This window comes from Schistocerca piceifrons, chromosome 11, assembly GCF_021461385.2.
Source record: "Schistocerca piceifrons isolate TAMUIC-IGC-003096 chromosome 11, iqSchPice1.1, whole genome shotgun sequence".
NCBI classification, from domain to species: Eukaryota; Metazoa; Arthropoda; class Insecta; order Orthoptera; family Acrididae; genus Schistocerca; species Schistocerca piceifrons.
In genome coordinates this window covers 16,641,387-16,655,348 of record NC_060148.1, presented here as the reverse complement: position 1 = coordinate 16,655,348, position 13,962 = coordinate 16,641,387, and the positions used below count along the sequence as shown (strand labels likewise).

At 48.6% G+C, this 13,962-nt stretch overlaps 1 protein-coding gene across 2 annotated transcripts in view; it reads right to left on the bottom strand.

Moving 5' to 3' along the window:
• Positions 1-13,962, bottom strand: part of LOC124719992 (sodium/potassium/calcium exchanger 3) — a 684,419-nt gene that overhangs the window by 32,708 nt on the left and 637,749 nt on the right. For both annotated transcript variants that reach the window (XM_047245220.1, XM_047245219.1), the window contains exon 8: positions 8,150-8,251. In XM_047245220.1, coding sequence (XP_047101176.1) covers positions 8,150-8,251 — 102 coding nt within the window. The remainder of the gene's footprint in view (positions 1-8,149; positions 8,252-13,962) is intronic.

The window sequence follows — 13,962 nt, the reverse complement described above, 5'->3', positions numbered from 1 at the left end:
GGAAGACACACTATGGCACGGCTGTCCACACATCTGACGTTTGGCGACCCTTGCCCAACTGTGGCTGTGCCCACATGCCCACCCACAGGACTGGCACACTTGGGCGTAACTGCCCACACATCAGCTGTTCGGCCACCCATGCCAAACTGTCCCTGTGCCCACATGGACACCCTCATGGCAGACACAATAGGGTAAGACTGCCCACACATCAGCTGTTCACACACCCTTGCCAAACTGCCTCTGTGCCCACATGGCCACCCTCAGGGGAGACACACTATGGTAAAACTGCCCACTCATCAGCTGTTCGGTCATCCTTGCCCAACTGTCCCTTGACGACATGGCCACCCTCAGGGCAGACACACTACAGTAACATTGTCCACACATCACCTGTTTGGCCACCCTTGCCCAACTGTCCCTGTGCCCACATGGACACCCTCATGGCAGACACAATAGGGTAAGACTGCCCACACATCAGCTGTTCACACACCCTTGCCAAACTGCCTCTGTGCCCACATGGCCACCCTCAGGGGAGACACACTATGGTAAAACTGCCCACTCATCAGCTGTTCGGTCATCCTTGCCCAACTGTCCCTTGACGACATGGCCACCCTCAGGGCAGACACACTACAGTAACATTGTCCACACATCACCTGTTTGGCCACCCTTGCCCAACTGTCCCTGTGCCCACATGGACATCCTCATGGCAGACACACTAGGGTAAGACTGCCCACACATCAGCTGTTCACACACCTGTGCCAAACTGCCTCTGTGCCCACATGGCCACCCTCAGAGGAGACACACTATGGTAAAACTGCCCACACATCAGCTGTTCGGTCATCCTTGCCCAACTGTCCCTTGACGACATGGCCACCCTCAGTTCAGACACACTATGGCACGGCTGTCCACACATCTGACGTTTGGCGACCCTTGCCCAACTGTGGCTGTGCCCACATGCCCACCCACAGGACTGGCACACTTGGTCAAGACTGCCCACACATCAGCTTTTCGGCCACCCTTGCCCAACTGTCCCTGTGCCCACATGGCCACCCTCATGGCAGACACCCTAGGGTAAGACTGCCCACACATCAGCTGTTCACACACCCTTGCCAAACTGCCTCTGTGCCCACATGGCCACCCTCAGGGGAGACACACTATGGTAAAACTGCCCACTCATCAGCTGTTCGGTCATCCTTGCCCAACTGTCCCTTGACGACATGGCCACCCTCAGGGCAGACACACTACAGTAACATTGTCCACACATCACCTGTTCGGCCACCCTTGCCCAACTGTCCCAGTGCCCACACGACCACCCTCTGGGCAGACACACTATGGCACGGCTGTCCACACATCTGACGTTTGGCGACCCTTGCCCAACTGTGGCTGTGCCCACATGCCCACCCACAGGACTGGCACACTTGGGCGTAACTGCCCACACATCAGCTGTTCGGCCACCCATGCCAAACTGTCCCTGTGCCCACATGGACACCCTCATGGCAGACACAATAGGGTAAGACTGCCCACACATCAGCTGTTCACACACCCTTGCCAAACTGCCTCTGTGCCCACATGGCCACCCTCAGGGGAGACACACTATGGTAAAACTGCCCACACATCAGCTGTTCGGTCATCCTTGCCCAACTGTCCCTTGACGACATGGCGACCCTCAGGGCAGACACACTACGGTAAGATTGTCCACACATCACCTGTTTGGCCACCCTTGCCCAACTGTCCCTGTGCCCACATGGACACCCTCATGGCAGACACACTAGGGTAAGACTGCCCACACATCAGCTGTTCACACACCCTTGCCAAACTGCCTCTGTGCCCACATGGCCACCCTCAGGGGAGACACACTATGGTAAAACTGCCCACTCATCAGCTGTTCGGTCATCCTTGCCCAACTGTCCCTTGACGACATGGCCACCCTCAGGGCAGACACACTACAGTAACATTGTCCACACATCACCTGTTCGGCCACCCTTGCCCAACTGTCCCAGTGCCCACATGACCACCCTCAGGGCAGACACACTATGGCACGGCTGTCCACACATCTGACGTTTGGCGACCCTTGCCCAACTGTGGCTGTGCCCACTTGCCCACCCACAGGACTGGCACACTTGGGCGAGACTGCCCACACACCAGCTGTTCAGCCACCCTTGCCCAACTGTCCCTGTGCCCACATGGACACCCTCATGGCAGACACACTAGGGTAAGACTGGCCACACATCAGCTGTTCACACACTCTTCCCAAACTGCCTCTGTGCCCACATGGCCACCCTCAGGGGAGACACACTATGGTAAAACTGCCCACACATCAGCTGTTCGGTCATCCTTGCCCGACTGTCCCTTGACGACATGGCGACCCTCAGGGCAGACACACTACGGTAAGATTGTCCACAAATCACCTGTTCGGCCACCCTTGCCCAACTGTCCCAGTGCCCACACGACCACCCTCTGGGCAGACACACTATGGCACGGCTGTCCACACATCTGACGTTTGGCGACCCTTGCCCAACTGTGGCTGTGCCCACATGGCCACCCACAGGACTGGCACACTTGGGCGTGACTGCCCACACATCAGCTGTGCGGCCACCCATGCCCAACTGTCCCTGTGCCCACATGGACACCCTCATGGCAGACACACTACGGTAAGATTGTCCACACATCACCTGTTTGGCCACCCTTGCCCAACTGTCCCTGTGCCCACATGGACACCCTCGTGGCAGACACAATAGGGTAAGACTGCCCACACACCCTTGCCAAACTGCCTCTGTGCCCACATGGCCACCCTCAGGGGAGACACACTATGGTAAAACTGCCCACAGATCAGCTGTTCGGTCATCCTTGCCCGACTGTCCCTTGACGACATGGCGACCCTCAGGGCAGACACACTACGGTAAGATTGTCCGCAAATCACCTGTTCAGCCACCCTTGCCCAACTGTCCCAGTGCCCACACGACCACCCTCTGGGCAGACACACTATGGCACGGCTGTCCACACATCTGACGTTTGGCGACCCTTGCCCAACTGTGGCTGTGCCCACATGGCCACCCACAGGACTGGCACACTTGGGCGTGACTGCCCACACATCAGCTGTGCGGCCACCCATGCCCAACTGTCCCTGTGCCCACATGGACACCCTCATGGCAGACACACTACGGTAAGATTGTCCACACATCACCTGTTTGGCCACCCTTGCCCAACTGTCCCTGTGCCCACATGGACACCCTCGTGGCAGACACAATAGGGTAAGACTGCCCACACATCAGCTGTTCACACACCCTTGCCAAACTGCCTCTGTGCCCACATGGCCACCCTCAGGGGAGACACACTATGGTAAAACTGCCCACACATCAGCTGTTCGGTCATCCTTGCCCGACTGTCCCTTGACGACATGGCCACCCTCAGGGCAGACACACTACGGTAAGGTTGTCCACACATCACCTGTTTGGCCACCCTTGCCCAACTGTCCCTGTGCCCACATGGACACCCTCGTGGCAGACACAATAGGGTAAGACTGCCCACACATCAGCTGTTCACACACCCTTGCCAAACTGCCTCTGTGCCCACATGGCCACCCTCAGGGGAGACACACTATGGTAAAACTGCCCACACATCAGCTGTTCGGTCATCCTTGCCCGACTGTCCCTTGACGACATGGCCACCCTCAGGGCAGACACACTACGGTAAGGTTGTCCACACATCACCTGTTTGGCCACCCTTGCCCAACTGTCCCTGTGCCCACATGGACACCCTCGTGGCAGACACAATAGGGTAAGACTGCCCACACATCAGCTGTTCACACACCCTTGCCAAACTGCCTCTGTGCCCACATGGCCACCCTCTGGGGAGACACACTATGGTAAAACTGCCCACACATCAGCTGTTCGGCCACCCTTGCCCCACTGAGCCTGTCCCTTATGTCAACCCCCAGGACATGTACAGTAAGGAACAGCTTACTGTAGGGGACAGCTGTAAAGTCCACCTTCGTCTTTCATTATTACAAGGGATAGTAAAGTAAAGAGGCAGATTTTTATTTTACTTTTATTCTGATTTCGATTTTATGTCAACTATACACAAATGATCAATCAACACCAGATCATGCTACCCATTTCTTGTATACCGATGACCTGGCTGTTACCAGAGAAATAAAGACCTCAGAGGAACTAGGTGGGGAACAACAAAACTCGTTAAACATCACTGTGAGAGGACCCACAAAAACGTTGCTGCCAGGAACAAAATATTGGCGAAAGTAGCTAATAGTAAACGGGGAATCAGACGGACTATATTAAGAACAACCACCCAAGTACTCTACTTTTCGATGGTGGAATATGCATCTGCCAAAACAGTCAATACAAGCCTAAAAATAAATTATTTGGGAAGATGTATAAGGTCGCCTGATTGTCAGATCCTGAAGAACGGCACGTGAACACACAGAAAAGTTTAAGCAGACTTTCGATGAGCACTATGGCCTACAGAGGATGGATGGAGAGGATTGTATGGGCCCACGACGGCAAGGTCTTCAGTGTCTATGGCCTACATGTTGCTGCATGCCAACCTGGCAGGCTTAAATCCCACAGGAGATTTCTTAGTATCGAGGTAAATGAGCTCCCCAAAGGATTATCCTGCCTTGAAGGAAAGGCCCAGCAGAACACTAAATTGCATGGGAATGTGTGTGGCGGTATTCAAAACAAATCTACTTAAACGGGGCGTAAATGACGAAACAGACAAGAAATACGACTGTGGTGAACTCCAGGACATGGAACGTCATCTTTAATATCCGAACTGCCCCACCGTGACGACCCACACCTTGCCAAGAACGAAGCACGGGATGTGGCTCGATATTGGGCTGATACAGTTTAATAAGTCACAGCTGCAAAATACTAACGCGAATTCTTTACAGACGAATGGAAAAACTGGTAGAAGCGGACCTCGGCGAAGATCAGTTTGGATTCCGTAGAAATGTTGGAACACGTGAGGCAATACTAACCTTACGACTTATCTTAGAAGAAAGATTAAGAAAAGGCAAACCTACGTTTCTAGCATTTGTAGACTTAGAGAAAGCTTTTGACAACGTTAACTGGAATACTCTCTTTCAAATTCTAAAGGTGGCAGGGGTAAAATACAGGGAGCGAAAGGCTATTTACAATTTGTACAGAAACCAGATGGCAGTTATAAGAGTCGAGGGGCATGAAAGGGAAGCAGTGGTTGAGAAGGGACTGAGTCATGGCTGTAGCCTCTCCCCGCTGTTATTCAATCTGTATATTGAGCAAGCAGTAAAGGAAACAAAAGAAAAATTCGGAGTAGGTATTAAAATTCATGGAGAAGGAGTAAAAACTTTGAGGTTCGCCGATGACATTGTAATTCTGTCAGAGACAGCAAAGGACTTGGAAGAGCAGTTGAACGGCATGGACAGTGTCTTGAAAGGAGGATATAAGATGAACATCAACAAAAGCAAAACGAGGATAATGCAATGTAGTCAAATTAAATCTAGTGATGCTGAGGGAATTAGATTAGGAAGTGAGACACTTAAAGTAGTAAAGGAGTTTTGCTATTTAGGGAGTAAAATAACTGATGATGGTCGAAGTAGAGAGGATATAAAATGTAGACTGGCAATGGCAAGGAAATCGTTTCTGAAGAAGAGAAATTTGTTAACATCAAGTATAGATTTAAGTGTCAGGAAGTCGTTTCTGAAAGTATTTGTATGGAGTGTAGCCATGTATGGAAGTGAAACATGGACGATAACCAGTTTGGACAAGATGAGAATAGAAGCTTTCGAAATCTGGTGCTACAGAAGAATGCTGAAGATAAGGTGGGTAGGTCACGTAACTAATGAGGAAGTATTGAATAGGATTGGGGAGAAGAGAAGTTTGTGGCACAACTTGACTAGAAGAAGGGATCGGTTGGTAGGACATGTTTTGAGGCATCAAGGGATCACAAATTTAGCATTGGAGGGCAGCGTGGAGGGTAAAAATCATAGAGGGAGACCAAGAGATCAATACACTAAGCAGATTCAGAAGGATATAGGTTTCAGTAGGTACTGGGAGATGAAGAAGCTTGCACAGGAAAGAGTAGCATGGAGAGCTGCATCAAACCAGTCTCAGGACTGAAGACCACAACAACAGACTTCAAAAGAAATTTAGCGGACACGAAAATGTAACGTATGATTGCCCGCATCAGTATTGTTCGCTTCAACAGCTGCACTGGAACTGCTTCCAGTTCTCGAACGACTTCTGGAAGGCTCCTGTTGGAATACCGTCCAGTGTCTGTGAGAAGAGCACAGTAGCATTCACTGTTTGCAATGTGAAAAAATTTTAGAGCACCACAATTAAACCCACCCTGCTATTTTGCTGGCTACAATGGGTATAAGAAAACTTAGGAGACATTCCTTTCGTAAGGAGGAATTTTACTGTCTGTACATGGGGATCCAGAATTAGAATCCGAATTTAGACCTTTGGAGGACTTAAGGTCAAATAAGGCGGAAGGATTTGATAACATTCCACCAGAATTTCTAAAATCATAAGGGGAACTGGCAACAAAACGACTATTCACGTTGGTCTGTAGAATGTATGAGTCTGGCGATATACCATCTGACTTTCGGAAAAGCACCATCCATATAATTCCGAAGATGGCAAGAGCTGACAAGTGCGAGAATTATCGTACAATCAGCTTAACAGCTCATGCGCCCAAGTTGCTTACAAGAATAATATACAGAAGAATGGAAAAGAATATTGAGGATGCGCTGCATGACGATCAGTTTGGCTTTAGGAAATGTGAAGGCACGACAGAGGCAGTTCTGACATTGCGTTTAATGATGGAAGCAAGACTAAAGAAAAATCAAGACACGTTCATGGGATTTGTCGACCTGGGAAAAGCGTTCGATAATGTAAAAGGGTGCAAGATGTTTGATATTCTGAGAAAAGTATGGGTATGCTATAGGGAGAGGGGTAATATACAACATGTAGAAGAACCAAGAGGGAATACTAAGAGTGGAGACAAAGAAGGAAGTGCTGGGATTAAAAATGATGTAAGACAGGTATGTAGTCTTTCGCCCCTATTACTCTGTATATCGAAGAACCAATGATTGAAATAAAAGGAAGGTTCAGAATTAAAATTCAAGGTGAAAGGAAATTCATGATATGATTCACTGACAACATTGGTATCCTGAGTGAAAGTGATGAAGAATTAAATGATCTGCTGAACGGAATGAACGGTCTAATGAGTACAGACTGAGAGTAAAACGAAGAAAGACGAAGGTAATGAAAAGTAGTAGAAATGAGAACAGCGAGAAACTTAACATCAGGATTGATGGTCACGAAGTAGTTAAGGAATTCTGCTACCTAGGCAGTAAAGTATCCAATGATGGACTGAGCAAGGAGGACATCAAAAGCAGACTAGCTATGGCAAAAAGGGCATTCCTCCCCAAGAGAAGTCTACTAATATCGAATATCGGCCTTAATTTGAGGAAGAAATTTCTGAGGATGTACGTCTGGAGTACAGCATTGTATGGTAGTGAAACAATGGCTGTGGGAAAACCGGAACAGAAGAGAATCGAAGCATTTGAGATGTGGTGTTGAAGACAAATGTTGAAAATTAGGTGGACAGGTAAGGTAAGGAATGAGGAGATTCCGCGCAGAATCGGAGAGGAAAGGAATATGTGGAAAACACTGATAAGGAGGACAATATGGTAGGACGTATGCTAAGACATGAGGGAATGACTTCCACGGGACTAGAGGAAGCTGTAGAGGGCAAAAATTGTAGAGGAAGACAGAGATTAGAATACATCCAGTAAATAGTTGAGGACGTAGGTTGCAAGTGCTACTCTGAGATGAAGATGGCACAGGAAAGGTATTAGTGGTGGGTTGCGTCAAATCGCTCATAAGACCGATGGCGCAAAAAAAGGGGGTGGGGGCTGGTATAAGCAAAGTAAGAAGACAGTCCTTCTGTAGGGATGAATTTCATTGTCTTTACAGGGCAAAAGAAAAATGTGTTATTTATTTTCGCCTTCCACTTCTTCACAACTTGCTAAGAAGGACTTGCGCTATGTGCACTCCTGTCTTTGAATACACGATGCGGAGTCCACATTAGTAATAATAGGAAAATGCAAATTGCAAATTAGATTGCTGAGGAGGAAACGAATGACAAGTACCTTGCTTAGCGACGATCACGCTGGAGACCGCCTCTGGAACGCTGGTTCCAGCCGCCAGGAACGTGATGCCCATCACAGAGTCTGGAATCTTCAGCGTGTCTCCTGCAACAAGTGTGGAGGTGTCAAAATGAGCGAAAGCCGTATATCTTGCACAGTACACATGGCTCACCAAGCCAAAACGACACACTCACTCACACACACACACACACACACACACACACACACACACACACACACACACACACACAGTGAACCAGGACTGAACCCAAAAACATTCTGAGGTCGTAATATGGACTACAACAAGAAGAAAATGTGTAGAAAACATGGGTTCCAAAATGTATAACTTAAGAGCTGTGAGCAGGTGTCCATAAGAAGAATGTGTTTTGCACTAACGAAGATGCTTATTGTTCTTAAAGTGAGCACTTTACAGTCCCTTTCTATTGGAAATTTTCTTGTTTTGATCCATACTTTCACCTATCAACATGCAGAACCCAAGAAGAAAAGTGGAAGGGAAGTGTCTCACAGCATCTAAGATTAAGAAATATTCATAGATCTTAAGGTATATAATTTAGAGCTCATGATTGCTAGACTTTTTTGTTTCAAATGATCGTTTCAGTCGTACCGCTGAATACTGACCATTCCCCCTGGGATACCCTATAGTATGTACAGGGTGTCCCATAACGACTCTGACAAACGTTGAGGCGCTGTAGGGAGTGTCTCGAGGAACAAAACTGAGGATGGGAACCTGTGTTCAGAAACGTCATCCTACGACGCCACAGAGCGCCGAAGTTACAGGCCCCAGCATCTACGACTACGCCACCCCTTCGGCAGGAAACGTGACTATGTATGCTGATGGACCATAGGCGGAACGTCTCGAACTGTTGCTTGTTACTCAATGATGCACAGAAAGGTCTTTTCTCCTATGAATGCAACGCTCTGTTGCCTTGGTGGATCACGGTTTCGGGCATGCGTTTCCATTCACAATTTATTTCCGAAAATGTGAATAAATATATGGGAGACAAATAAACTGCAAATGTCTGAAACTGTCGTCTTCCATGGTAATGGAGCATCTCATTCACAGAAGACAAAACACATCTACATACATACATCAAAAAAGTTTTGCATCACCTCGCTTCCGAGACTTCTGGAACCTGTAGAGAAAATTGGAACAGAGATCACCATAAACAGCATTTCCACCCTTTTATTGCTCATTAAAACGACACACATTGCATGTTGTACCACCTTACAGCGAGACCTTCATAACAGGTGGTCCCGATGGCTGTACACACCGGTACATCTAACACCCAGTAGCACGTCCTCTTGCATTGACACATGCCTGTTTCCGTCGTGGAATACCATCCACAAGTTCAGCAAGGCACTGTTGGTCCAGATTGTACCACTCCTCAACGGGGATTCGCCGTAGATACCTCAGAGTGGAACCGCAAGACCGCTACGGTCGCAGGTTCGAATCCTGCCTCGGGCATGGATGTTTGTGATGTCCTTAAGTTAGTTAGGTTTAAGTAGTTCTAAGTTCTAGGGGACTAATGACCTCAGCAGTTGAGTCCCATAGTGCTCAGAGCCATTTAAACCACTTTTGAACCTCAGAGTGGTTGGTGGGTCACGCCGTCCGTAAACAGACCTTTTCAATCCATCCCAGGCATGTTGATAGGGTTCATGTCTGGAGAACATGCCGGCCACTCTAGTTGAACGATGTCGTTATTCTGAAGGAAGTCGTCCACAAGATGTGCACCATGGGGGCGCGAATTGTCGTCCATGAAGACGAGTGCCTCACCAATATGCTGCCGATGCGGTTACACTATCGGTCGGAGGATGGCCCCTTCCATGACCACCAGCGGCGTTCGTCGGCCCCACATAATGCCACCCCGAAACAGCAGGGAAACTCCACCTTGCTGCACTCGCTGGACAGTGTGCCTATGGTGTTCAAACTGACTGGGTTGCCTCCAGATATATGACGATTGTCTGGTTGAAGGCATATGCGACACTCATCGGTGAAGAGAACCTGATGCCAAATCTGAGCGGTCTATTCGGCATGTTGTTGGGCCCATCTGTACCGCGCTGCACAGTGTCGTGGTTGCAAACATGGACCTCGCCGTGGACGTCGGGAGTGGAGTTGCGCATCGTGCTGCCTATTGCGCACAGTTTGAGTCGCAACACGACGTCCTGTGGCTGCACGAAAAGCGTTATTCAACATGGTGGCGTTGCTGTCAGGGTTCCTCCGAGCCATAATCCGTAGATAGCGGTCATCCACTGCAGTAGCCGCCCTCGGGCGGCCTGAGCGAGGCATGTTATCGACAGTTCCTGTCTCTCTGTATCTCCTCCACGTCCGAACAACATCGCTTTGGTTCACTCCGAGACGCCTGGACATTTCCCTTGTTGAGAGCCCTTCCTGGAACAAAGTAACGGCGGTATTGACCGTCTAGGCACGGTTGAACTACAGACAACACGAGCCGTGTACCTCCTTCCTGGTGGAATGACTGGAACTGATCGGCTGTCGGACCCCCTCCGTCTAATAGGCGCTGCTCATGCGTGGTTGTTTACATCTTTGGGCGGGATTGGTGACATCTCTGAACAGTCAAAGGGCAATATCCACAGTCGACGTCTATCTTCTGGCGTTCTGGGAACTGGGGTGATGCAAAACCTTTTTTGATGTGTGTAGCAGCTAGCTCCGTCTTGTCCACTGCCGGTCCTGGCTATCACTCGCGATTACTGAAAACCAAACAACATTGCCAGGTGTTCTGGCTACGGTCCGTCAGCGTACGAAGTCGCCTAGTCGAACGCGCCGGCACCTATAACTTCAAATAAATGGTTCAAATGGCTCCGAGCACTATGAGACTTAACATCTGAGGTCATCAGTCCCCTAGAACTTAGAACCACGTAAACCTAACTAACTTAAGGACATCACACACACCCATGCCCGAGGCATGATTCGAACCTGCGACCGTAGCGGTCACGCGGACCCCTAACTTCGACACTCTGTGGTGTCGTTGGATGACGTTTCTGGACATGGGTTCCTGTCCTCAGTTTCTTCCTCAATACACCCTTTATATTCCCTCATGGTTTGTCGGAATTCAATATAAAGTGGGCGATCAAAAAGTTCTCTGTGAGGGCGTTGTTACAGCTTATATACAACCCAATGCAACTCCAGTGCAGGCATACAAGCACTGAATGTAGGCAAGGTGTTAGTGTAGCATCCATGTGTTTCCAATGAGCGTTCTCTAAACGCAGAAACGTGCAATGTGGCGACGTTATTATCGAACGCATTCAAACGGGACCAAAGTACTGTTACTCTATTCTTGGCTGCAGAAGGATAAAAAGCAGTAGACTCCCATCAGACCAATAAAGAACGTGTGTGGGGCAGCATGTCCGTCGAAAACCGTGGTCGTGGAATGGTGCACCAAGTTTTGTGCTGGTCGCGATTTGACACGAGACGCCAGTCAATCACGGAGGCCAGCATCAGCCATTATGGACAATGACAAAAGAGCGGTTGGCGATGCATAACCAAGAATCTTAACACCAGCTACAGTAATTGCAACACATTATCCAGCAGGAGTTACGTCTACTGGTAAGTTTGCAGCCAGACGTTGAATGCCCAACAAAAAGGAAACTGGATAGCTGCTTGCATGAATCGCCTAATGCATGTCAATGTTTAAGGTAACACGTTCCTGGAGCGGATTATCGTAGCCAATGAAAGCTGGTGTCACCACCGCGAAACGGACTCGAAAGTGTCAACGATGTACTGGTATCATCCATCGTCCCCTTGTTCCAGCACATTCTGCTGCAAAGGTATGCTCACCCAGTTATCTGATTACTGTTTCAAGAACACAGCCAACATGTCTTTGGGGTGTGTGGTGATTTGGTAACCTCCGCCCTGGAATTGCTTCTGCATTCAGACACCTAACTGGTCGATTCTTACATCATGCCTCGTAAACTTTACTTCAGATTGTTATCTAATCACAATATAACACAAACAACAATGTAATTGTTTATTCTGGAATCTAGACAATGCTAGCAGTAATGAAAATTTACCCTTCCTCTCAGAAAGATATTCTCTTGTTCCAAAACAGATTACAGTGTCGACGTTTAGCATAGGAAGCAGCCAAACCAATTGCGAATGTTGGACTAGGGAAGTCCAACGTCAAATCTGTCATAGACGGCGCACCTGTGACATTTATGTTATGCATATCTTTGGAGTGTTCCATAAGGAGCGACCGTCCTGAGCGGTTATGAACTACCTGCCAACTGCTCGGCACTTCTGATAAGGGAATGAAGGGATGTGAAAACCAGCAGGTAGGAAAGCAGATGTTCCTGACCCATTCTATCAATAGTGGATACTATTGCTTCATATTCGTGCTCTAATGGCAATACACAATACAAAAAACAGACACCGTCTGAACAGGCGTTGAAGGCTCAACAGCACCGATTGGATACCATGTCATCCTCAGCTCTTAGGCGTCACTGGATGTGGACACAGAGGGTCATGTGGTCAGCACACTGCTCTCCCAGCCATTGTCAGTTTTCATGACTGGTGGCGCTACTTCTCAGTCAAGTACCTCCTCAGTTTTCCTCACAAGGGCTGAGGGCTCCCCACTTGCTAACAGCACGCGGCAGACCCAGACGGTCACCCAACCAACTGCTAGCACAGTCCGACAGCGCTTAACTTCGGATATCTGACAAGAACTGGTGTTACCACCGCAGTAAGGCCACTGGCCAAACCACAGTACAGTCTACAATTCTTCATGGAAGGTATGACTACACTGTATTGCACTTTTGAGTGCATCGATAAGTAAAGGTTAATTTCATCACGATCCCTGTTGTAATGGTACTTGAATTACGTAACCATTACGGCACCTCACCTCAACCTCTCGATACCAGCAATATTCTACTGTGTTTCTGTAAAATAGTTAACACATTTCTGTGACCCGTGGTCTAGGGGTAGCATCTTTGATTAATAATGAAAGCGTCTTCGGTCCCGGGTTCGACCCCCGCCACTGCCTAAATTTTGATAAATAATCAGCATTGGCGGCCGAAGACTTCCGGCATAAGAGGTCAGCCTCATTCTGGGAACGGCCTTGTCAAAGAGGGCGGAGGAGCGGATAGAGGTTCAGGGCACTCTCTTGTCCTAGGGGTGGGAAATTGCCCCTAAAGGCGGAAGAATCGGCAATGATCAACGACATGAGGATGCAGAAGGCAATGGAAACCACTGCATTAAAGACACATAACGCGTATCCACAGGACATGGGGCCTGTAATTGAAGAAGTGTCATGATGATCTCTCCACTGGCAAAAGATTCCGGAATAGTCCCCCATTCGGATCTCCGAGAGGAAGCCTGCCAAGGGGGAGGTTACCATGAGAAAAAGGTTGAATAATCTACGAAAGGATAACGTTCTACGAGTCGGGGCGTGGAATGTCAGAAGCTTGAACGTGGTAGGGAAACTAGAAAATCTGAAAAGGGAAATGCAAAGGCTCAATCTAGATATAGTAGGAGTCAGTCAAATGAAGTGGAAGGAAGACAAGGATTTCTGGTCAGATGAGTATCGGGTAATATCAACAGCAGCAGAAAATGGTATAACAGGTGTAGGATTCGTTATGAATAGGAAGGTAGGGCAGAGGGTGTGTTACTGTGAACAGTTCAGTGACCGGGTTGTTCTAATCAGAATCGACAGCAGACCAACACCGACAACGATAGTTCAGGTATACATGCCGACGTCGCAAGCTGAAGATGAACAGATAGAGAAAGTGTATGAGGATATTGAAAGGGTAATGCAGTATGTAAAGGGGGACGAAAATCTAAT